We start from the raw sequence: 24,646 nt of genomic DNA, 5'->3' as shown, positions 1-24,646 counted from the left end.
GTGTGACAGCATGTGTTTGTATATGTGTGTATGCTTGTGTGCACATGGGTGTGTGTGATTTTCTGTGGATGTGCATGTGTGTGTTTGTGTTTATCTGTATGTGTATGCATGTGTGTGAGCACGTTTTATGTCTGAGTGTGTGTGTGTGTGTGTGTGTGTGTGTGTGTGTGTGTATGTGTGTGTGCACGCGCGCAAACGCGCACTCGCACAAATGTCTGGGTGGGTGTTGGTATGTGTACAAGTTGCATGGAAGTGACAGTAATGTGGAAGGTAAATACCTACAGTTAACTGTTCTCCTTCAGAATATGAACCTAGTTCCCTCAGCTGAAGTCCAGTGACTTCAGACTGTTGGGCACAGGCATTCACTGAGTGCTGTATATTATTAACTAGTCAGATATCTAATCGATATATTTTTTGGGTGGGGTTGCATCTTTAACTTTTACTGAGATATGGACTCTGAATTACAAAATGTAACATTTGGCCTCCCTTAATGGTTAGTAGCAGATTACATACTTTTGAAATAAGGCACACAGCAATGCTGGATAAGAGACAATGCTTAAATTATGCCAGTCTGAGACTAGAAGATAGCAAAATGACACAAAACAGTATATTAAAATTACTTCTGCCAAAGCCCTTTGAGGGAATTTCCTCCTGTAAAACAGTTTCTTTCATGATTTCCAGAACATAGCTTTAGGAAGGGGTACTCCGCTGTGTCCTTCTCTGAAGATCTTTATAGAGCTTACTATCAATTCAAAGTTGCAGTGGCTTTTTGTATTGACTAACCAGAAGCAATTGAACTCATTATTTATACAGATATAAGTTCATAGGTTAATAGGATAATGTTAGGTAAACAGTCACTAGGATATTAAGAGACTAGCTAAATAAGGCACCTGAATTACCATGCAGTTCAGTAGTAATCACTCCTTTTGGCTAGAAGGATAACCCAGTACCTCCTTTCTAATTTTTATTTAATTATACAAAGAAATAGTTTCAACACAAAACAAAAGTAATTTAGAATCAATATTATTGTTTAAATAGGTCACACATTATGTCTTAGTATGCCTGAGTATTTCATAGGATCATAGAAGGTTACTAGGTTATCAACAGAGAGGTCATTTTAAGTCTAGGTGTTTCATCCCAATGTAATACCATAGATAGTCTAGTCAATACCCATGACTGTATTTATTAATGACTGTCTATGTCCAGGAGGGTTATGGGCACTATCCCCAGTAAGAATTTATGGTGTCCCATCTACCTGTCTGGGTTCCTTTTGAACAATGTCATAGAGTTGCTCTGCTTCACATGAATTGGTAGCCTATTCCAAAGATGTGGCAGTTGCTGGGAGACAAATCTGTCTCTCCAGCTTGTCTTACTCAAGTGGCAGGCCATATTTAGGTCCCTTGGGAATTGATAGCTCTAGTCCCATTTTATTTATGGATGTGCGGCAAATTCATTAGGTTTGGGTCGGAGACTGCTCCATAAGCCAGACATAAGTCTCCCTTAAGAAGTCTATATGATACTGAGTATAGTGACAGGGACTTGGCATGTACTGGAATCCTGTGATCTTCTTACTGAGAAACTTGTGAGGTCTCTCCAATTGCTGCAGGTGCTTTGTATGGTACATCCTGTAAGGGGAATTATACTCAATTATGGGCCTGATTAGTGACGAGGATAGAGAAGTTATAACCTCCTTTGCTCTACAGGCAATGCCTTTGCTAATCAAGTGTGGTATGTAGAAAGCCTGTCTACTTGTGACCTCAGATCTCTTACCACTTCATAGGTACGTAGGGTCTTGGGTATTGTTGTTAATTTAATAGTGTGAAGTGACATTGTTTGTATCGAAGGGAATGATGATGCATTTATTTGCATTCAGTTTGAGACAGTGACTAAGACACCAGTCATTGGTCTGCGTAAGACCCTCTTGAAGTATACTGACATCATTTGGGGATTCAATAATTGCACCCAGTTTGCAGTTGTCCACAAACCTGGTCAGTCACAGCCCCTTAGTTTTGGCCTGAATGTCTGAGAAGTATATACCAAACAGTAGAGGACCCAGCACTGACTCCTGTGGCACCCTGCTGGTTGATGTGGGATCAAGCGCTTTGATAGCGTGTGTGTCTCAATTGTGAGCCAGTTGTATGAGTTAATTCCCTAGCCATATGATTTGTTTAGTATATTTAAAATATTTTAGATAACGTATGTATTCAGTTTGAAGAAGTCTGATATAGAAAATGGATAAAGTCTGATATAGAAAATGAATGAAAGTAATCATTTTAGCAAAATGTTAGTTTGTTCTATTTGGTAATGCATTTTTTATTTTATTATTGTAGAAAAGTGTTACTTCTTAGCTTCCTAAATAGCTGAAGAAGGATACCTAGTTAATTTTGATGGAAGTGGCTACCCTGAGTTTATACTCACTTCCTAATGTTACAATTAAGATATTTGCTAGCCCACTGGAGTGTTTTAAGGTAGGGAGATAGAGATTTATTGCATGAATTGATTATTTTCTTTATTTTGTTAAACAATTTATGGATATCAGTAGTCTATCTCAAAGGTTTGCCCTTTAACTTCCTAGTATTTTTGGAGTGCATATGGACATACTTCTTAATGCAATTGTTTACTACATTTTAATATACATTTTAATATTGTATGATCCATATTGCAGTGGCATTATTACCAATGCTTTAGGATTGTTATACGTTGGACTACCCCTTCAAAATATTGGGTCATACTTAAACAAGAGGCTAAACATTTAAAAAATACACTCTTGTAGTATATATTTCTTTGTGCTGAAATAAGGGTACACCACAAAGGACCACTTTGGACTCCGTCATTTCTTTTATTTGTGGGTGGCATTAGAGAAGAATATCTGACGATATCCTTGTTTACTAAGCTGAAGACATTACCTTGGCAAATCGTGGTATTGTTTTGAATCAGTTTGGCACTTGTGTCTCTAATGGACATAGGCAGCCTGTAAATGGTCCATCTTTCAAACCCATGCTTACACTTACCAAGGATACGAGAACTTGTTAGAGAGTCGGGATGCATGGCTATGCTTTAAAAGAAAAATGAGGCCAGTACCAAAAAAAAGAGTGGAAATAACATATACACACACACACACACACACACACACACACACATATATATATATATATATATATATATATATATATATATATATATATATATATATATACACACACACACACACACACACACACACACACATATATATATATATATATATATATATATATATATATATATATATATATATATATATATATATACACACCTATACACACACACACACACACACACATATATATATATATATATATATATATATATATATGTATACATATACACACACACATTAGGTTAATTGTACATAATTAACAATTAGTCATTGCACAAACAAGCTTGTTACTAATCATAAACGGTCATTAAGTCCAGGGGGGAAATAGCCCACCTAACTTTATAATCCAATTCCTTTCTTTTTTATTTAATAGAACATGCCATCCTAACTTATTTGTCCTATCTCCCTGGATTTTATCACCACAAAATTAAATCTTACCGAACTGTGTACCATAGTATGTTTATATAGAGCACTAGATAGTCTCTTATTTCGAATATCACTAAAATGTTCACACATTCGTATACGTAGTGGGTGAGACATTTGCCCAACATAAAAGGCTGTGCAAGAGCAAGTTGCTAGATTTATCAGCCAGTCCATACCACAATTAGCAAACAATGTTATATCATAAACCTTACTAGTGTTCTTACTACAAAATTGTTTTAATTTAAGCATAAATTTACAAGAAGAGCAATGACCACTTGAAAATTAACCCAAAAATCTATCTCCAATAAGCACCAATTGTTGATTTGAAGAATGTATGCCCCCATGATATTTGTAGTGACTGAAATAGGACCCCAAAGTCCACCCCCTCCAATAAGAAAACTGGCACCTAGGAGTAAGGACCTCACTAGGTTCATTATTTGCTAATAAAATTTTCCAATTGCAGTTAATAATATCCCTGATGACATTAACATTACGTCCATATGTAGTGACAAATCTAATAGTATTGTTATTCTGATTGCTTTTTATTCTATATTCCAACAAATCCAATCAGACAGATCAGATCGGAGGGGGTGGACTTTGGGGTCCTATTTCAGTTGGGTTAATTTTTCTCAATTTCTACAATGTTGTTTTTTGAAAATAGGCATGCCCTGATGCACCAAACATAAAACAATTAAATTAAATGAAAAAAAATCAGTGCCAGTATTTTTCTTAATCTATTGTACAGTTTGCTTACCATGCAAGTCAATGGCATTAATTTGCATTAACAAAACTGCTTCAGACTTGAGAAGGGGACAATGTACAGTTTAAGTGTAAAATGGTGCCAGTATATTCCTGTAAAATTGCATTTTATAGGTTTCCCTTTAATAATAAATATTTGTACTCTTAGTACAGAATCCATAAGTACTTTTTTTGTGAATAAATAATAGATTGTTTCAGCAGTATATAGTCTTGTTCTTTTTGAGAGGATTATTTAAGTTACCTCCTTCCTCAAGAGTCTAAAAGTTTGTCCAGTACTTACAGAAGACATGTTGTTAAACAGTTCACTCATATGTTTTCAACTGTTCAGACATTTCTAGTTGCAAAGAAAAGTATGACAGTATACTGTATCTGTGAGTTATCCATAATCACATTGGAAGTGGTGAAGTAAACGAGCAGATACTTTTGTATTTAAGTGAGGTGATAGCAGACAATAGTTAATCAACATTCACACTTACCTTCAATTTCTTCTGGTCGCAGGTCTCTGTCCTAGAAAGAGGAAAAACAAGAAAATAAGCTAAGTACAAATGTACAGAAATGAGGTAAAAAAGGCATCATGATGAGGAATCGTGAAGCACTGAACTATATGATGTAAGCAAATGGTAATAATGACCTCTTGCCAGGAAAGGGCTCTCTGAATTCTTTGAGGAGTACTGGGGGGTTATTCACTATTCCCTTTTATTGTAGCATCAGCCTAGACTTAGGAACATACCAGAACGGCTCAGGAGTTGGTCATATGAGGCTGATTTGAGTACTGAGAAAGGAGTTTACAGGCTTCTTTCTATGTATTTGTGGCCTCTCAGAGTCTGGATTATATGACCAGGAGAGAGAAGAGTTTATGGTATTGCAGCATACATATTTATTTATTTAGTTAGTTATTGGCATTTGATTACTGGGAAAGTCCAACTGGGTAAGTGCCCATTTTGAGTGGAGGCTCGAAAGCATTACAAACATTTCAAGAACAATAATTTTGCAGTCTTTAAAAAATAATACAAAAAAACAAATACAGTTTAAATAATTATACTAAATTAGACTTAATATGAAAATATTGGTTAAGAATAGATGCAAATTATATGATAATGATTTAATAGTTAGAGAAATTTTAGCCAGTTCATAGAAAATTAAAGGTGAGTTAGTATAATACAAGCAGGAATTGCAATACAAAGTGAGAGAAAAACAAGTTTATGGTATATTTAAAGAGAAAGCCAGGAGAGAGAAATTGGTAGAAGTAAGGAAGTGAGCGAAGAAGATAGAGTATGGAGATATAAGGTATAAATACATATTTGTTCACATTTAGTGGTATAATTTATCCTGGTGTTGAGCAAGAAAAAAGCCATCTGTTGGCTAAGAAGTCTTTAAAAAAGGTTTTGAAGGATGGGTGGGGAGGGCATTGACCTGGTGGATAGATAGATAAGGAAGTCTAGGCCTTAGCAACATGGTATGAGTACAGGCAATGCTTGGCAGATTTGATAGGTTTGTGGACAGACATTGGACCTTAATAACCTACTAGGAGCTTAATTGTGTAGAATGTTATTTAGTACTGGATAAGCAGATGGGTTCTGGATAATTTTATAGGTGGTAAGACGCTGTGGGTATGTTGGTTGGTGATGATTCTAACCAATTTTGTTTTTTTAGTGCTATAGAGAGGTGGGTTCTGCAAATGGTATTGGCTACAAATTTTGCAACTTTATTAATAGCATTGTTCAAGTTTTATTTGTTGTGATGCCTGAAGTTGGTAAGGATGGGAGTGCCATAAAGAAATGTAAGGAGGAGATAAGTAGTGGTAAGTGTAGCTGTAGTTGCGTAGGTCAGAAAGCTTTTAGCTCTATAAAGCATCCTTATTTTTTGATGAGTTTTTCCTTCTGAAATTTTGTATATGCAGGTCAAATCTAAGAATATCATCCACTACCATCCCTAATAATTTGCCCCCAAAGGCACATTATGATGTTTTTTGATATGTAGCCTTCTGCTACAGCTATGTGTAACTGGTGCTTAATGATAGTCTGTGATTAGGGCTTGCAGAGTGCTGCTGTGATTAGAATGTTATCTGGGAAAAAGTAAAGTAAAATGTATGTACCGTTATGGAAGATCAGACATGGAAACATAATGTGTAAAGCATATGTATGAAAGAAAAAGGAAAACACAGGTATCAGGAAGCAGGATTTCAAGGAAAACCATGAAATGTTCAAATGAGAAGGATGGACTGGGATCTGAGGCAATGAATGACAGTATAAAAGGTCAAAAAATCTCAGAATTTCAAATACAGACAGCTAAATCAGCTGAATGCGCTGAATCAATAAGTAGCAGCTCTTATAAAACTTTTTATTCTTTAATAAGTGTCATCGATATGATTGATAGACTGTGAGAAAATTTCCCATGGCCAGAAAGATGCCTATAAGTTGTCTTTACAACCTGATCCTGTACTAAGAAACCAAGAGGAGAGAGTTGTATTGTGGTTCATGACAAAGACCACATGGGAAGGTAGTATTGCACATACAATATCCACGTATGCAATATTTGTACATGTTTACCAGAAGGAGTTCAACGAATTCTCTGGAATCCACTTCCAGGACAATTTACACACTAAAGTTATGATCAGTGAGCCATTCATAATTCTCTGTAGTACAGAGAAACAAGTGGGTGTTTAACAACAATCAGTCCACCATAAAATCGTCAGACTGTTACAAAAGTAAGAAGCGTAATCCTCATTAATTTGCTGTATACTGTGTTTTTAGTGTGTACACTCTAAAATCAGTTTAATTGTCACTCAAACACACACTCACACGCAAGTGCGCACACACACACACACACACACACACACACACACACACACACACACACACACACACACAAAACCCTAATAAAAATAGAAGCAAAAATAGTAAAAGAGCTCCTGCATTTTTAAAACAAAGGCCAGCACCAAGGAAGGTTCAAAAGTAGTTTAATAAAACTGACACTAGACCGGTTTCAGCAGCAAGGCTTTCCTCAGTAGTATAGTCAGCAAAAAGCACTTAGTCATCATCTTATATACTGTTCTTTAAGGCATCTATATGACATCACTTCCTGATAAGTCAAAAATGCAAACAAGGCAAAAGTAATTGAAAAATACAATCAGGCAAAAGTAATTGAAAAATACATAGTTCAGTAAACAAAAAAGTTTGCCTGAGTTGCATGCATATCTCCAGATTATAATGAAAAAATCCAAAGAGACACAGTATACTGGTATATCAATGATAATAAACAAACTTAATAAAAAACATACAATAAAGGGTAAATGCCCAAAAATCTGGAGATATGCATGCAACTCAGGCAAACTTTTTTTTTACTTTTTGCTGACTATACTACTGAGGAAAGCCTTGCTGCTGAAACCGGTCTAGTTTCAGTTTTATTAAACTACTTTTGAACCTTCCTTGGTGCTGGCCTTTTTTTCTGATTTTGGATCTAACAAGTGCTCTTGCCGTGCACCAGCCTAACTTGCTAGCTCCTATACACTACATTGATTTTCGTTTGTGCTGGCTGTTGGCGTTTGGGAGTTCTACCATTCAGGTAGTCATCTTTTTTGTGGATTGCTTAGGATTTTTCATCCTGGACATCGTTATTTTCGGATGCATGGCATCTACATCGCTTTCTTTTTAAAGGATTGACTTTTGGTCATCCTTTTTTGGTTTTGTTGGATTATCATGTTTATCTAAGTTAACAAGTGAGTATATTGGATGCATTAACGCTGTTGAGTTTATCGTTTGCGTTTACACGTGGTTGCAAGTGTTTTTCCACCATCTTTCGGATTGGGATTTGTTTTTCAAGGTCGTTGTGGTTTCCATACTGTTTTTGGACATATCAGGACTTCGAGGATCAATTTGGCCTTTTGGGACATTGTTTGGAACAACTTTTTAAGGGTCCTAATACATTTCAAACTTCATCTTTCCAGGTACTGTTCTTGACATCTATTTTTGGATCAATTTTCATTGGTAATTGCTTTACCATAATGAAGAATTTTTCTGTGACAATCATTTAACTGTCTGGATGGTGTTGTTAAGTCGTTTTTTCTTGAATACTGGACTTTAGAGAACTGTTGTAGCACAATATAACAGTGCCATTTTTTCAGGACTTTTCATGTATGTGTTCTTAGTTTAGAACACGTGTATATTTCATATAATTTTGCCTAGTCGTTTTCTTTTTTATACTGGATTTCTGAGTACTGTTGTAGCACAATACAACATTGCTATTTTTTCAAGGACATTTCATGTATGGGTGCTCAGTTTGTAATATGTGCATAACTTTATTTTATTTCATTTGATTATGATGAACTAGCCATTGTTATATACACTAGGTTGATACAATATTATTGCTTATATCTGTTCATTCCTATGTTCCTACTGATTCATGTTTTGTTTCACATTTGAGTCAATATTGGTCACATATTTTGAGGGCTTTTTGTTTGCCCAGTGTTGCACTCAGGCCTTCTTTTAGAATAACTGCTGGGCATACAGTGCTGACAATAATCATCTGTACATTTATACCTTTGATAACAATTTCATCTGAGGACTGTATTGAACAATTATTGATTTCTTAATATTGTTATCTGATTTAAATAAGGTGCATAAGTGTGTCTGGCTTAAATTCATTACATATTGGTATACTCCATATGGATTTAGCCACCTCTGAACAACTGTAGGTTGTGCATTACTCAGAACATTGCATTTTAGACATTACAGGCCTTTGACTTTTTGGTCTGTATAGCATTTTTGCCTAGGTGCTAGGGTTAATTATTCCCCTATATATAGGGTTACATTTGCCATTTATTCTGGCTTCAACTTCTTTGTGACTCTGATTGTGATTTTCTGTTTTGGACTTATTCGTGATTTGCCATTCAACCCTTAAGAATAAAAGAATCCTTTCAGGGTTCATTTTTATTTTTTATATCTTCTTCCTCCGGTTCATTGCAACTTATTGTCATGGATCTCAGTAAATTGTTATCTGGTTTATGCTCCGACAAGGATGACTTAAAAATTTTTGGCATAGGAACTGAACATACAGAAAAGGTGGATTTGGTAATCATGGATCCATTTGACGGTTGCGAAAACTTATTCTTTCAATTAGGTAAACAAATTAAGATGCTTAGAACAAACATTTGGCACAGTAAATTGTTTAAAGCTTACCAAATACAGAATATATCCCCTAGAGTATTGAGATGTAAAATCCAAACACTAGTGGGCACACCGGATGAAACTCTGTTGAAAGATTGGCAACAAGCACAACAGGAGGCTGCCATGATTAGAGTTAATATTTTGGCCTCTTTCTATGAGAGAACAATACAGAGTAATATTATTGAAGTAGAAAAAACATGTAACAACCTGAAACGGTTTGAACATGAGGCTAGTTTTCAGGGTTGTCTTGGCAAATTATCTAAAGAAATCTCTATTTTGGAAAATAACCTTAAGAAAAAGAAATTGCATAAATTTGCCCGGGATAAGGAAGACTATGATAGGGGCAAACAATTTGATTCACAAAGGGGTGTGAGGTTTGCTCATGGTACCAAGAATGCTTCATTTATACGCAAAAAAAGACCAAGGTCTATTTTAAAAAGACTGGGCCTAGCTTTATTACCTCTGGTGAGGATTCTTCGACTACTGATACTGAGACACCTAATATTGGTGATTCTCCAAATGCTAAAAGGGGTCAAGGACTGAGGTCCCTTTAGGGGAAAAACACAGGGCAGGAAGGAAACACAGAGGTCAAAAACTTAGAAGAGCTCTTCATGTCGATAGTGAAGTAAATCATTCATGTACTAATGTTTTAAATATTTCAAGTCATATTTTGACTGATGATCAATATTCCTTCTTAATAAAGGCCTTGGTTTCATACCTGGTTTTTCACTGATGAAAGTATTTTGGTTTCTGATACAATGGATTTTTGTAGGAAAATTAACTTGAAATTATTTTTCAACAACAAGATCAAACTGACAATGCTCATAGATCATCTGATTTTAGATTTCACAAATCTACATTTAACCCTCCCATGGATAAACATGTTGCTGTTTTCCAGCAGGCGGTTATAAAGGATATACACTTCAATTTGGGTTCTGTTGACACTATAAAGCATAACATGTCTAGGAAGGAACAAATAGCACTCACACAACTCAGAAATAATACGGATATTGTTATTATTTCTGCCGACAAAGGGGGTGCGGTGGTGGTGATGGATACTGAGTATTATATGAATGAAGGTCTTAGACAACTTTCCAACCATCATCATTACATGAAGATGGAGATTGATCCCACTCCAGGTTTTGCCTTGGAAATTAATGAATTTTTGGAAAAGGCTGTAGAATCTGGCATTATCTCTGATAAAACCAAAACTCATTTGACGGTTAAGGATCCTACGAAACAACAACTTTATCTACTTCCTAAGATTCATAAGTCCATTGATCAGCCACCAGGCAGACCGATTGTATCTGGCATTGGGTCACTCACTGAACCCTTGTCTGTTTTTCTAACTGAAAAATTGAAACCACTGTTAACATGTGTTAGAGCAAGAATCAAGGACACGACTGAATTTTTGCAGATAGTCTCCGAGTCTCAATTGGACCCTGAATGGCTTATGTGTACCCTTGATGTATCCTCGCTTTATACCAGCATCCCTCATTGGGGTATTAATGCCTTGGAATACTGGCTAAATAAAACCAATTTATACCCCCCAGGGATGAACACCTTATTGTTGTGTATGGCTGAACACATTCTAACTAAAAATGTTTTTATTTCCAACAAAACTGCTATTGGCAACTACAGGGTGCGGCTATGGGTGCATCCTTTGCACCCATTTATGCTGATCTTTTTATGGGCTACATGGAAGATATGATTTTATATGACCCTTTGCACAACATATATCTACCTGAGATTGATATATGGAGAAGATACCTGGACGACTGTTGGCTTATATGGAAAGGAGGTGAGGAATACCTCCAGGAATTTATTCAACATTTGAATGGGAACATCTGGGGTATCGAATTCACTGTGGAATATAATAGGAGTGCAATCAGTTATTTGGATGTCAATTTAATTCGACAGGAGGATAACACTCTTAGAACGTCCGTACACAGAAAATTCTCACAATATAATACCCTTCTACATGCTGATAGTTTTCATCCGAAACATATTATTCGGAACATACCGAAATCACAGTTTGTGCGGATGAAAAGGATTTGTTCCTCAGTGGATGATCTTCAGAGTCATCAAATGGATCTAACCAAGAGATTTTTGTCCAGAGGTTATTTCGCTCGTACTATTGAGTCAGCAGTCCAATTTAGTAATGCTAAATCCAGGGATTCTCTTCTCCAATACAATACTAAAACTCATAATGAGGAATCAGATGTATGTAGATTTGTCACCACTTATGGCAGGAATAGTGCCAATTTAGTAAATATTATTAATACTCATTGGAATATATTGAATTCTCATCCATTGTTGGAAGATTATCTCGGAGAACGATGTTATTTTTCCTATAGGAAAGGCAAAACTTTAGGAATTTATTTTCACACTATAAAAAAACCAGGGTCATGGATCACACTCCAACTCAAAGAACACTTACTGGAGATAAACTTTCAGGCATTTATCCATGTGGACATTGCAGTTTTTGTAACTATATTTTCAAAACTACTTCTTTCACTAGTAGGAACACTGGACAAATATACGACATACAGTTTTTTGGTAACTGCAGTTCAGACTGGATTATTTATCTTGCCACATGTACATGTCATGCATTTTATATTGGCCAAACGTCTAGACAGTTTCGTGTCAGGATCTCTGAACACCTTGGTGACATTAGAAACAGAAGATTAACTAATGCACTATATAGACATGTTATCAAACATCCCACTGCCAAATTTACATTCACCATCATTGATCATATCATAGGGAATCGTTCTTTTAAAACAGGTTGGCATGATATCCTAAATACCAAAGGAAAAAGGTGGATCATTAAACTTGGGGGCTTTTCCTCCTGGATTAAATGATAAATTATAATTTGTAATTAACCAATACTTGCATTACGTATATGTACTTATTTCTTATCAGGTTGCATTGCTTAGGTTTTGCATTTCAGCTCATTTTAGGATACTGTGGCTGGTATTCAACACCAGAATTCTTATAACCTGACTTTTGTTTCGGGTTTATTTTTGGGCATTTACCCTTTATTGTATGTTTTTTATTAAGTTTGTTTATTATCATTGATATACCAGTGTACTGTGTCTCTTTGGATTTTTTCATTATAATCTGGAGATATGCATGCAACTCAGGCAAACTTTTTTGTTTACTGAACTATGTATTTTTCAATTACTTTTGCCTGATTGTATTTTTCAATTACTTTTGCCTTGTTTGCATTTTTGACTTATCAGGAAGTGATGTCATATAGATGTCTTAAAGAACATTATATAAGATGATGACTAAGTGCTTTTTGCTGACTATACTACTGAGGAAAGCCTTGCTGCTGAAACCGGTCTAGTTTCAGTTTTATTAAACTACTTTTGAACCTTCATTGGTGCTGGCCTTTTTTTCTGATTTTGGATCTAACAAGTGCTCTTGCCGTGCACCAGCCTAACTTGCTAGCTCCTATACACTACATTTTTAAAACAAAGTCAGATCCTGTAGTCCTTTATACAAGTATTTGAAAATAAATTGTTACCTCAGTGATTTATTAAATGTTTTGGAGCATGCAGCCTTAAATAAAGTGTTTCAAAATAGGCATGTTGTAATTACTGTAGTTTCTGGATAAATGTGTTAACATTTACAAGACAACTGATAACTCATTACATCCTTAAGGTAAGGATTTTCATACTCAACTCATGTATGTCGGAATTTTTTTTTTGGAGCATAATAAAATGCCCTCCTCATGGTCTCCTGTTTGCACATAGTCTAAAGGAAAAAAAAAAGCAATTCATCTTTCAGGTTACAGAAAATAAAATACAGTATGCCAAAGCTATGAAAGTTCCAGAAAGTCATCCCATACTTGTCAAGCTTTAACAGCCGACATTCACCTACAGAAATGATGTTTGACCTGGAATCCAGAGAAAATGCAGCATAAAATGGAGCATCTATGAGAAAAGGAGTTAACAACTCTGTTTTAAGATCACAGATATTTGCACCTTTAAAATAAGAGTCTCATTTAGTTTGGGAGATGATTCTGTGGAATGTGATCACAGTTGTAACCTACTTTATTAGGCTTCTTATGCAAAAAACAGTCTATAAAAAGTTGCCTTATCTCATCTATAAAAAGAATTATTATTTAGAAAAACACAGATCCTTGTAATGAGGGACAATAGTTTTCCAGCCTTAAGGAGGTAAGACATCTTCCCCCTGTAAGGAAAAAACAGCAGACCACAGGGAAAACTAGTACTTGTGAGCAAATAAAGCTGCGGGCTGAGAATCCTAAAGATCAGGAAAAATGAACCATGCACTGTGGGCAAGCACAGTTGATATTTCAGAGTAATCAAGCACTTATAACTTGTTTACCAAGCAAAACTTCTTTATTAAAAAACAAGTAGATGAGTGCTTTCTCTCTTAAAAGAGGTTTGTCAGATCTAACTTCATTTTACATGACATACAGCATTTATCTGCTTTAACAGTGCACTCGAGCTGGGGTCATAAATGTATATTATAGGTTGTTCATCCAAGGTACAATAGTATAAGTCTCATCTTACATACCTGTTCTGCATATCTACTCCTATTGGTAGCTGATAGGTTACAGCTTATGTGTTGTATTCCTGTCCTATGTGGCTAGTGCCTAATTAATACAAACACTTTATAAATCTTGTCCCTGGCTATGTATAACTATAGTACATCACGGAATCTGTAATTTGTTAAGTAGATGCTATTTGCCATGTTTAGATTGGGCAACACTTAGTAAAAATATGTGACAACCAGTCAAATTAAAATCCTTATGTATTATACTGTAGTAATCATAGCTAGTCAGGACAGTCTGGCTGAACCTGGGACTGGGAGCTCCTACCTTGTATCCTTTATGTCAGGTAGCATAAGAGCCTTTTTTCTATGACAGGATGAATTAAACTTTCTAGTGATATATCAAAAATAAATATGTTCAGAGAGACAAGAAAGGGTTCTGTATGTGCTAGTCTAAGAGAAACTGCAGCATTCTATGACAGTCGACCAAAGAGAGTTAAAGAGATAAGAGATAACTGACTCTTACTTTAGTTTGTTCCACCTAAGTGCTGTTGAAACAGGTACGTTATGAGAGGTTGTCAGTAACATGCCATAATTCCTAGCTGCCACATTTTTAATCCCTATCAAACAACAAAGTGCAGTTCTCAGCATGGAAATCAGCAAGTCACAGTAAGTGTGTCTTATACTAGTGCCTGTTGCAAAAAAAAAACTTTGCAGAAATATGTAGGGAGAGTGGAAAAGTATGCAACTATATGGACTGTCTAGTCCTTGGTAGTCTACAGAATTTACTTGGTCATTAATTATAAGCAAGGTATTAATCCATCCATAATTGAAATAAGTAGAGAATAATTCACATATTGTTAATGCAGAACTAAGAAGCATTAGGTATAAATAAAGATAGGTCCATTGGCAATAGTCTTACATAATAAAACGGTGCAGATGTTACAGGTTGTAAACTAACATGAGCTGAGCATATGATAGGAAGGTTACCACAAATGTGTGAGTCTGTTGAAAAGAGACACATTAAATGTGTGAAGCTAGGGCTAAATAATAGGAAGTGGTGAATCTAATCAGGGCAGGAAGGCAGCATGGCCTCAGGGCACATAAACCAAGCCTAGGGAGGTTTATTACATAAACTTAAAGATAAGATTATGGTTGAGTGACTATGCTAACATAAAGGAAAGGGTACATTTTGGTCTTGAGAAACATCATCAGTTTACTGCTGTTGATGCAAGTAAGGAAAAATAACAAAATAAAAACCACAGGACTCCAAATCACTTTCACCTGACTACCAATAAGTAGGTGAGACTTCATCAGATCAGTGTAAAACAGCACAATAGCATTAAGTGCATTCATATGGTTAACTCTACTAAATTGTAAATATGTGTACAATGACAGACTCCATTTTAAGACAAATAAAAAGAAAAATCAACAGATTTAGCAACATTAAACACTGAGTGTAAGTAAACCAGTATTAAAAGCTTGTATAACTTAATACAGGAATGTTTTAAAACTTATGCTTACTAGTACTACAATTCCTGACAAATGCATTGGAAATTGAAATGGGAGAACTCTGTTACAGAAAAGCAGTGTTACGTATAAATCCAAAAGTGCTTCTAAGTCCATAATGCTAACCTATCTAATTTTTTTCCTTTGTGGTCCTGTATTAGTCGGCCTATGTGAATATAATGCTAATTAAAAACAGTGATGAAACATTGTATCATTTTCTTTTCTGTAAATGGTGAGATCCAGAAATTCTACCTTTTCAAAGCTGTAGTGGTTAGTGAAAAACAGGAACTTCAGGAAGTCTGTTGATTTTTCAATGTAGTCAAAGAATTCCTTAAGTTTTTCCACTGAGCTATTCCATGAGATTAAAATATCATCAATAAAGTGATAACAGCAGTTCATATATGGGAAGTACTCAAAGGTGTAGATGGCATTTTCTTCCCACTTGGCTAAGGCTAGATTTGCCAGACTTGGGGGGCATTGATGCTCCCATAGCTATTCCCCTTGTTTGTCTATACCATTTCTGGCTAAAATGGAAGTAGTTGTTTTTAAGTACTGTGTCCAGAAGCTCACCTATTGCATGTATTTCCTTGGGGTTGGTGTAAGTCCTTATGCCTATGACTTTTGTGACTGCCTCAATGCATTATTCACATGGAAGTGCAGTGTAAAACACTTCCACATCAATGGTAACAAATACAGTTTCTGGCTTAATCATAATTTCTCTAACTTTTTCAAAATGTCAAGTGTATATGAAGATGCCCCCCCCCCCTTTAACTGACTTCATCACTCTCCTCCTTTTATTAGCGCTTAGACTTTTTAGTGCCGCCAGTTCATTCTGGGTCAAGTTATAAATCTTACTTTTGCAGGACTTGGTAAGAATTCTGTGAATGTCCTCCTAACTTGGTTTCTTCCATGAAGTCTCAAGGTTGATGATTTTGTTCACCATTTCTTTGTCCTCATCCTATCTGACATATACAATTGTCATTCTCCCTTCAAGAAAAAAGATTTTTAAGTTCAGCTTCCTGGAACACAGCTCAAGGTCGCTCCTGCTATGGGGTATACATGTCTGCCCCTTTTCCAGCACTTTTATTTCTTTTCAGTCACTGGAATCTTGGAATGGTTCCATATTTGTATTTTCATCATTTTGGAATGTAATAATAGTACCCTATCTACTGCAAAATGTTCTACAAATACATAAGATACATAAGGAAGTCTAGAGGTATTTGTCAAGATTGCATTGTCATAATAATAAATGGAATAATGTACTCCAATATCCAGCTGAATACATTTATCTCCAATCTGACAATATACTAAATTTAGATGGCGCACCTTCAATTATATCTCCCAATCAAATTCAAACATCTTCATGTAAACTCAAGAACACTAGTTCCATGGATCCCTGTAACATGTCAGGAAGTTTTCTTAGTGTTATAAAATGCAATCCAGTAATGTTTCTCACATCACATTGAATAAAAGTCTCTTTGCAGGCTGTGTCCTCTAACTGTGGTAGACCATTGTGGTTCCTGTCCATAAAGGAGGATCTGCAGTTATCTGTGGGAAGTACAGACCCATCAGTCTTAACATTATTAATAATCTGTGTGGTTACTGAGACCCCTGTAATACATCATGTTCAGAAGTACGTTATTAATAATCTGTGTAGTTACTGAGACCCCTGTAATACATCTTGTTCAGAAGGACATTATTAATATCCTGTGTAGTTATCAAGTCCCCTGTAATGCTTCATGTTCAGAAGGACATTATTAATAATCTGAGTGGTTATAGAGACCACTGTAATACACTGTGTTCAGAAAGACATTATTAATATCCTGTGTGGTTATTGAGACCCCTGTAATGCACCTTTATCAGAAGGATGCAGGTAATCTTCTGCTGCTATGTATAAACTAGTGTGGCTTTGTTATGGGAAGGCCATGATAACTAAATTTGGTTACCTTTCCTCAGGTGATTACAGCTGCCCTCGATGAGGAGTCAGGTACCTTCACCTTACATGGCCTTCAAAACTGCACCCTACCCAGAAAGTATGTAATCTCAGGAACAGCACTTATTTTCTCTGCTGGACCAAAAAAAATGTTTTGCAATGATGTCCAACTAAATAAACAGAAAAAATTTGGAGAACAACTGTCCTGTTCATGGGTAAAAACTTACCAATGTGATGTCATGCAGCTCACTCATTATTTTAGTTTTCTTTGGCATCATGTTTCTGGATACACAGGTTGCTAACAGTAGTGTCTGCTGTGTTTGCTGACGATTACAAAGTGAGTGGCACAGTCCCCACTCCTTCAGATGCATCATTTATTTATAACACAACCTATACCTGGTGCATAAGTAATGTCATGATTGTTTCTGTCCACACAGGACAGTAACCTTTTCAAAGGAGATGATCCTTGCCACATATTCTGTTACAAGAGAAAGGCTTAAGATGCATTCTGTTATTAAAACACTAGGTAGGTTGCCAGGGTGGTAAAAAAGGTCTTTACTGAGTGCGATGCATATGGTATTCAAGGAGATTAATAACTGATCCGTGAAGGTCATTTTATTTTTATTTTATTTAACATTTATTGACCGGGAATGTCCGACTAGGTTCCACAGATCCTGTTTTCAGCGGAGGCCCGGGGAGAAATGCTCCAAATGCATGTCTTTGGAATGTGGGAGGAAACCGGAGTACCCGGAGGAAACCCACGCGAACACAGGGAGAACATGCAAACTCCACACAGAAGGCACCCCAGCCGAGAATCGAACCGGAGAACCTCTTGCTGTGAGGTGACAACGTTAACCACTGCACCACTGTGCCGCCCAGTTATTAATCATCCTTTTATTGTACACTTTATCTGGTCAGTCATAGAGTATAAGAGCCTCTTCTGAATGAAATCGTTTGATTTAACATCCATTACTGTTCACTAGGAGTACAGATGAGCTTACCAACCTGAGGTTACCCAGATGACATTCCAAATTCCCTCTTCTTAACATCCTATGAAATCTTGAGATGTCAGAGCATTTTGCAATATTTGGTAGAGTTACACAGGTTACATGATGGCTGACAGTTTGGCAAAGGGCTCACAGATGATATATGTTGGAAAAGAACAGACTTTCAAAGGTCCTGCAATCATGCTACTCAGCAAGTTTTTGCTGTATAAAGCTACTAAATAAATAATAGAACTACTCTATATGTGTGACTCATTTATGCATATTGTACGTTTACTGTTCTGCTTCTGTGTTGAAGAGCAAATAACTGTGCTGCAAGCAATGTATGTTAACTCACAAAGCAAAATATTAATTTATGAGTGCATACTCAAATTACAGCTGACATTAGCCTTTGGACCATTTCATTTCACTGACTAACAAACAGATATGGGTTGGGTTAAGCCCTGTGAGGCTACGACAGGTCTGATAAAGTTTTGTGAACAAGAAAAGGAGCTTGTAGCAGGTGCAGGGAGAAAAAAATTAATTAAATTATGTCAGTCAATTAGTAGACAGAAAACACAATTATGTGGCAAGAGTAGTGAAATAAAATGTGTGTCACTGTCATACGTAAACATAAGTCAGACAGCCTACTAAATAACAGTGTTCATTGCAACATTAACTGTATATTATCCTAATGCCACTGACCAGTGGCTTACAAAAAAAGCATTTCCCAAAACTGTATACTGCTTCTCTTGTGCTTCTAAGTTACAGTCCACCTTTTTTTGCCATTATAGTCTTAATGGGTATTCCTAAACAAATAGCACATCATATTACATGAAATGGTGCAGTGAGTGATGACATTCAGGGAGAGGCCAATTCAGAGACACATAGAACTTGCTTGAACAGTGTACCCCAGTTGCTTGAACAGTGTACCCCTCCACTTTTGAACGTGCCTCTTTCTTTCTCAACTTCAGACCAAGCCTAACCACACCATATACAGAAAGCATCCTACCTGCCCAGCATAGAAAATCATAAGCTATTCAGAGTTATTTACACACCCTTCCTCCACAAAGTCAGACAGTAACTTCTTCAAAAATGGACAGAATGGCCATGAATCTAAAGGCTGCAAGAGCTCATTCACTCATTTATTATCTTGCTTAGAATTTGTAATTATGGAAAGAACAAAATTACAATCAGAAAATAGCATTTGATATGCTGTTACACATTATTGTTGTTCAAAAATTTCACATTAATGTAAATCCTCTAGCAGGGCCACAGCGTTTGGAGTCTATGTTTCTAATTCTTTAGATAAAAGGATGGCACCTATGCTGCATAAAGATTTATATGCATGAATATCCATGCCTTCCTTTTATAAATAGCCCCTTAATCTCAGTGTAAAAAGTAAGGTGTAATCCATTTTACAATCTTGAAGGAATTTTGCGTTTTTCATGATGACACCCAAATCACAAATCACCACCTTTTGGTATTCGGTTTGTCTCTACAAAATAATGTTGTCATAAAATGTTACAGAAAATAAGAAGATCTGAGATAGAATCTTCCATTGTTTTCTGGAAAACTTCCTGATAAAAGAGGGCACTAACTCAGTTTTAACCAGCACAGCTGCTTCTTACAAACTCTCTTGGCAGTATGCTGCCTTTGCAGCATGGTAATTGAGAATACACGAAACCCTCTATTAGCTGAACTACCAGACTGTGTTTTGTTAGCTCTCTTGGTAAGGTTATTTCCTTCGAGACTTTCTGTTGTATGCATAGCAGTTACTTATACTTAGACCAGCACAGCTGCGTGCCCCCGACAGAGTCCTTTGTGTTATTGTCCTGTATAATTCATTTGTCAGTGTGTAATCTGTCTATCTATCCTTCTATCTAAAGCTGCCTATTTTTACAGATTTTACAGATGTATTTATCCAGGCAAATGTTGAATTAAGACCTGTTTGTTTATTTATTTGCATATTTTTTATATCTGGACACATTTATCAAGATAGGTTAGTTAATGTAGCATTTTAATTTGTGATTTTGACTACAGCATTCCCCTTGCGGGTAAAGACAGTCTCATACACTAAAAACGAGTCTTGAACTACAACGCATGCAGTGTCTCTAAAGGTATCATAGAGGAGTACTGTCATGATCTGCAGAGAATAAAACAATGACGTGAAGTAATTGCTGGTCTTCCTTCCTAGCCTTGCCGTTAGTTAATCTTGTGATAGAATTTTGTGATAATCATTTTTGTTTGTAATTAATAGCAATGGATACATCTGCTGTGGGCTGTTTTCTTGAATGTAATTTTCAAATCCCCCTCGGCTTGTCAGCTGTATTAATATAACTGTGCGGGGCTCGCAATGCTGCTGGGAGTCTGGTTGTAGGGTGTCCTTGATTTGAGGTTTGCGATTGGTCCCTACTTTCCTGACTTGACTAAAGATGGTGGGTTGGTGGGAAGAGTGTGTTCAGGGAGCCAGGCTAGCCGAGCAGGAGGAGAGATATGATGATATGGCCACCGCCATGAAAGAAGTGACAAAAATGAATGCGCCATTATCTAATGAAGACAGAAACCTGTTGTCTGTGGCATACAAGAATGTAGTTGGTGCCAGGCATTCCTCTTAGAGAGTCATAAGTACCACTGAACAGATGTCTGCAGCAGATGGGAGTAAAAAAAAATAGAGATGGTGAGGCAGGACAGGGAAAAAATTGAGAAGGAGTAGGAAGGTGCCTGCAGAGATGTTCTAAGTCTTTTGGAAGTTTTTCTAATTAAAAATTGCAATGACTTCCAGTATGAGAGCAAAGTCTTCTACCTGAAAATGAGAGGTGACTGTTATCGCTGCTTGAGTGATGTAGCCACTAGTGAAAAGAAGACCTCTGCACTGGAGGCCTCCGAGGCTGCTTACAAGGAGACTGTTGAAATTAGCAAGGAGAACAGGCAGTCAACTCATCCTTTCAAGCTTGGGCTTGCACTAAAATTTAAAGACAGAAACGATAACAAAGAGCAGTCATGTGACCTGGAATTATCAGAATAAACATGAAGTACAACAAAGCTAGGTACTCAGCAGATATCTCGCAGCAACAGCAAAGTTAAGCAAATAGAAATGTATTGCTAGGATGCTTTTTGTATGAGACATGTAAGCCTTACATTATTTAAACCCCAAATTATACTATTTCATAGACACATTATCTTTAGTTTGATTTTATATTCTTTGATATCTCATAAACTTATCTTTTGTTAGCTGCCATTGTTCACAAGAAAACTTGAAAGATTCTCATACAGTATTCATAAAGCTGTGTTTTATGCTTTTTAATTCCTTAGTGGTATTTCCTTCTTTTTTATTACTTTTATTTTTTCATTTTAATACAGTTTATTCAGGTTAGACACTGCTAATAAGCTTTATTCTGTACCCATGTGTAAGAAGCCTTCATCTTCATGCTCTGTTAGCAAACTATATGATTATGTGCAAGTCTGTTTATTAAGCAGCATTCCTGTGTTGTCCCCGAAAAGACATTTGGGCCTCATGTGTCTATGCGGCTGACAAAAAAAAAAGTCTTGACTGTTTAATATATTGAGTCTGAGTTAAAGTTGCCATCTGGCAGTTTTTCCTAATAGGGGTTAACTTAGGGCATTAGTCAATAAATTCAGTGAATGTTATTTGATGACGTTTGACTCATTCTGAGTTCCCACTTATTTCTAAAACATACTTCCTGTGACACCCCACCAGTGGACCAGTAATCAAGGAGCCTCAATCCTCACCACTGGCACCAGTGGGGGGATGTACACTGGGAGAATGACAAGATACACACACAATATTACCAGATGCACCTGGCTGACACACACACACACACACACACACACACTCTTGGAGATTTGTTTTACACACATGCGCCCTTGGCAAAGGCTGGCACAGTCTTACTAGCTATGTCCCCTTTTGCCCAGACTATAAGGTAGTTATCGCTCCCACCAGTACCCCTTATCAGCTAGTTTAAGGCCCTTAACAAAGGGTGTCCAGTCTTACTGTGTAATGTTACTATTAATACAAATGGTAGCCTTGCTCTTGGTCAAACTATTAGGAGTAGCCCACAGTGTCACCAAATAAATATGAAAGTACTCTCAAAAAGTAAATATCTCTAGAACAGATCAGCCACAGTGAAAGGTTTAAATATATTTAATAATAAATATAAAAAGAACAAGAAAATACACAGTATATAATCAAAGTGACATCAGAGTTCAAAATCACAGGAAATATTTAAAACAACATTGCAGGACAGTCTCAAATAAATAAAGAAAAATATCTAAACTATGTGTTGCTATATTCCTGACTATATCTAAGAGAATTATACTGTTCCCTAGACTTATTGACTCAGAGCAAGGCAGAGGTGTGGTGGATTGATCTTGTCAGGTCCAAGACAGAACACAGAATGCTGTCTCTCTCTAAGGGAATTATTCAATTAATATCTCAAATATTACTGCTAGGATAGCTTACAGAATGACATCATTTATTGTCACCTGACTCTATCCCAGGTGAAAATCCCCACTGCTGGAATCTGGCAGTATTTAGCATCTACCTTTGAAAATACATAGACCTCAGATTTTAGGCAAGTGGTGGAAGTCATAAAACAATAAAACACTTCCATGACAATGCAGAAAACTTCTCAGCACAGACATTGTGTCTCATTGCTGCCATAAAGTAATTTAATTGCAGCTATTTTTCTAAAATTTACTAGACTGTGGTTAACTTCCTGTGTTCCAGTTTCCTCTGTTAAAATGTATACATCTAAACAGTTACAATAGTGCATGTAAATGTTGGCTCTTTTCCAGTAGGGCATGCTGTGGTTACATTTCAAGCACTTTGGAAAAACATTTTTCAACACACATGCTTGTGCAAACAAGTTTGATATACACATGGCATACAGTTCTCGTACAGTTGTAACACAAGCATCTTATATGAATCGTGTTGATATTCACAAATGACGTATAATTATTTACAAAATTCCCCATAGCTGGGCTGGCAGTATCTCCTTTCATGACACCCCCCCCCAAGACTCAAGTTAGTTTTTTAAGTGACCCCTGAAAAATGTTGCTTGAGGGGGATGAGACAATCTGGGAATACCTTACCCCATTCTTTGTCTTGAGAGCGCATTTGCGTTGGCATTGCTAACCCCACTGCAGTGCTGCACTGCCATATCATATGCCTGACCCTAGGCTCCACCTTAGTAACTTGGTATTTTGTTGGCTGGCTCGATCTAGCCATGTTAAGAGATTGTGGACTGTAACTACAGTGAATTTCCTTCTATACAGATAAGGCAGAAGTTTCTGCAGTGCCCACACTATGGCCATACATTCCTTTTCTACAGCTGCATATCATTCCTCCATGGGTTGGAGCCTATTGCTGAGATACACCACTGGGTGCTGTTCTCCCTCTGAGGAAACCTGGCTGAGTACAAAACCACCCCTTGGTTTGAAGCATCCACCAGCACAGCAAATGTTTTGCTGTAATCTGGACTGGCTAACATAGGGGGTTCACCGAAAGCTCCTTTAAGCTTCTGGAATGCCTGCTCACATGCTAGGGTCCACACTAGCTTATCTGGCCTGTTTTTCCTTGTCAGGTCTGTGAGAGGAGGAGCTATGGTACTATAATTGGGGACAAACTTTCTGAAGTACCCTGCTGTTCCTAAGAATGCCTTCACCTGACTTTTGGTAAGAGGAGCAGGCCGTGCCTGAATGGCTTCCACTTTGGCAGGTTCTGGTCTGATCTTACCACTCCCCACTCTATAGCCCATGTAGGAGACCTTTGCCATACCCACCTGACATTTACTGTTCTTACTGGTCAATCCTGCCCTTTGTAGTCCGCCCAGCACCTCCCTGACATGCTGAAAGCGCTCTTGTCAGGAATGGCTGTAGATGGCAATATCATCCAGGTAAGTAAGGACAATATTGCCAGCTCCTGCTAGGATATGATCTACCAGCCTCTGGAAAGTCACTGAGGCATTTTTCATCCCAAAAGGCATCATCTTGAACTCATACAAGCCGAAAGGAGTCACAAACACTGACTTTTTTCTGGTATTGGGAGTCAAGGGCACCTGCCAGTAGCACTTGGTATGATCAATAGTGGTGAGATACTTATTCCCACCCAGCTGCTCTAGGGATTCATCTGTTCTGGGCATGAAGTAAGCATCTGACTCTGTGTGAATATTTAATTTCCTGTAGT

At 36.9% G+C, this 24,646-nt stretch overlaps 1 protein-coding gene and 1 pseudogene across 1 annotated transcript in view; one reads left to right on the top strand and one right to left on the bottom strand.

Moving 5' to 3' along the window:
- The window catches only part of LOC122811950 (calcium-binding protein 4-like), a 300,582-nt gene that overhangs the window by 50,633 nt on the left and 225,303 nt on the right, over positions 1-24,646 (bottom strand). The window contains exon 2 of the mRNA XM_044084143.1: positions 4,798-4,828. Coding sequence (XP_043940078.1) covers positions 4,798-4,828 — 31 coding nt within the window. The remainder of the gene's footprint in view (positions 1-4,797; positions 4,829-24,646) is intronic.
- Positions 20,904-21,466, top strand: LOC122811003 (annotated as a pseudogene).

This window comes from Protopterus annectens, chromosome 9.part0 (genome assembly GCF_019279795.1).
Source record: "Protopterus annectens isolate FY-2018-M chromosome 9.part0, PAN1.0, whole genome shotgun sequence".
NCBI classification, from domain to species: Eukaryota; Metazoa; Chordata; order Ceratodontiformes; family Protopteridae; genus Protopterus; species Protopterus annectens.
This window is presented reverse-complemented; position numbering and strand designations above follow the sequence as displayed.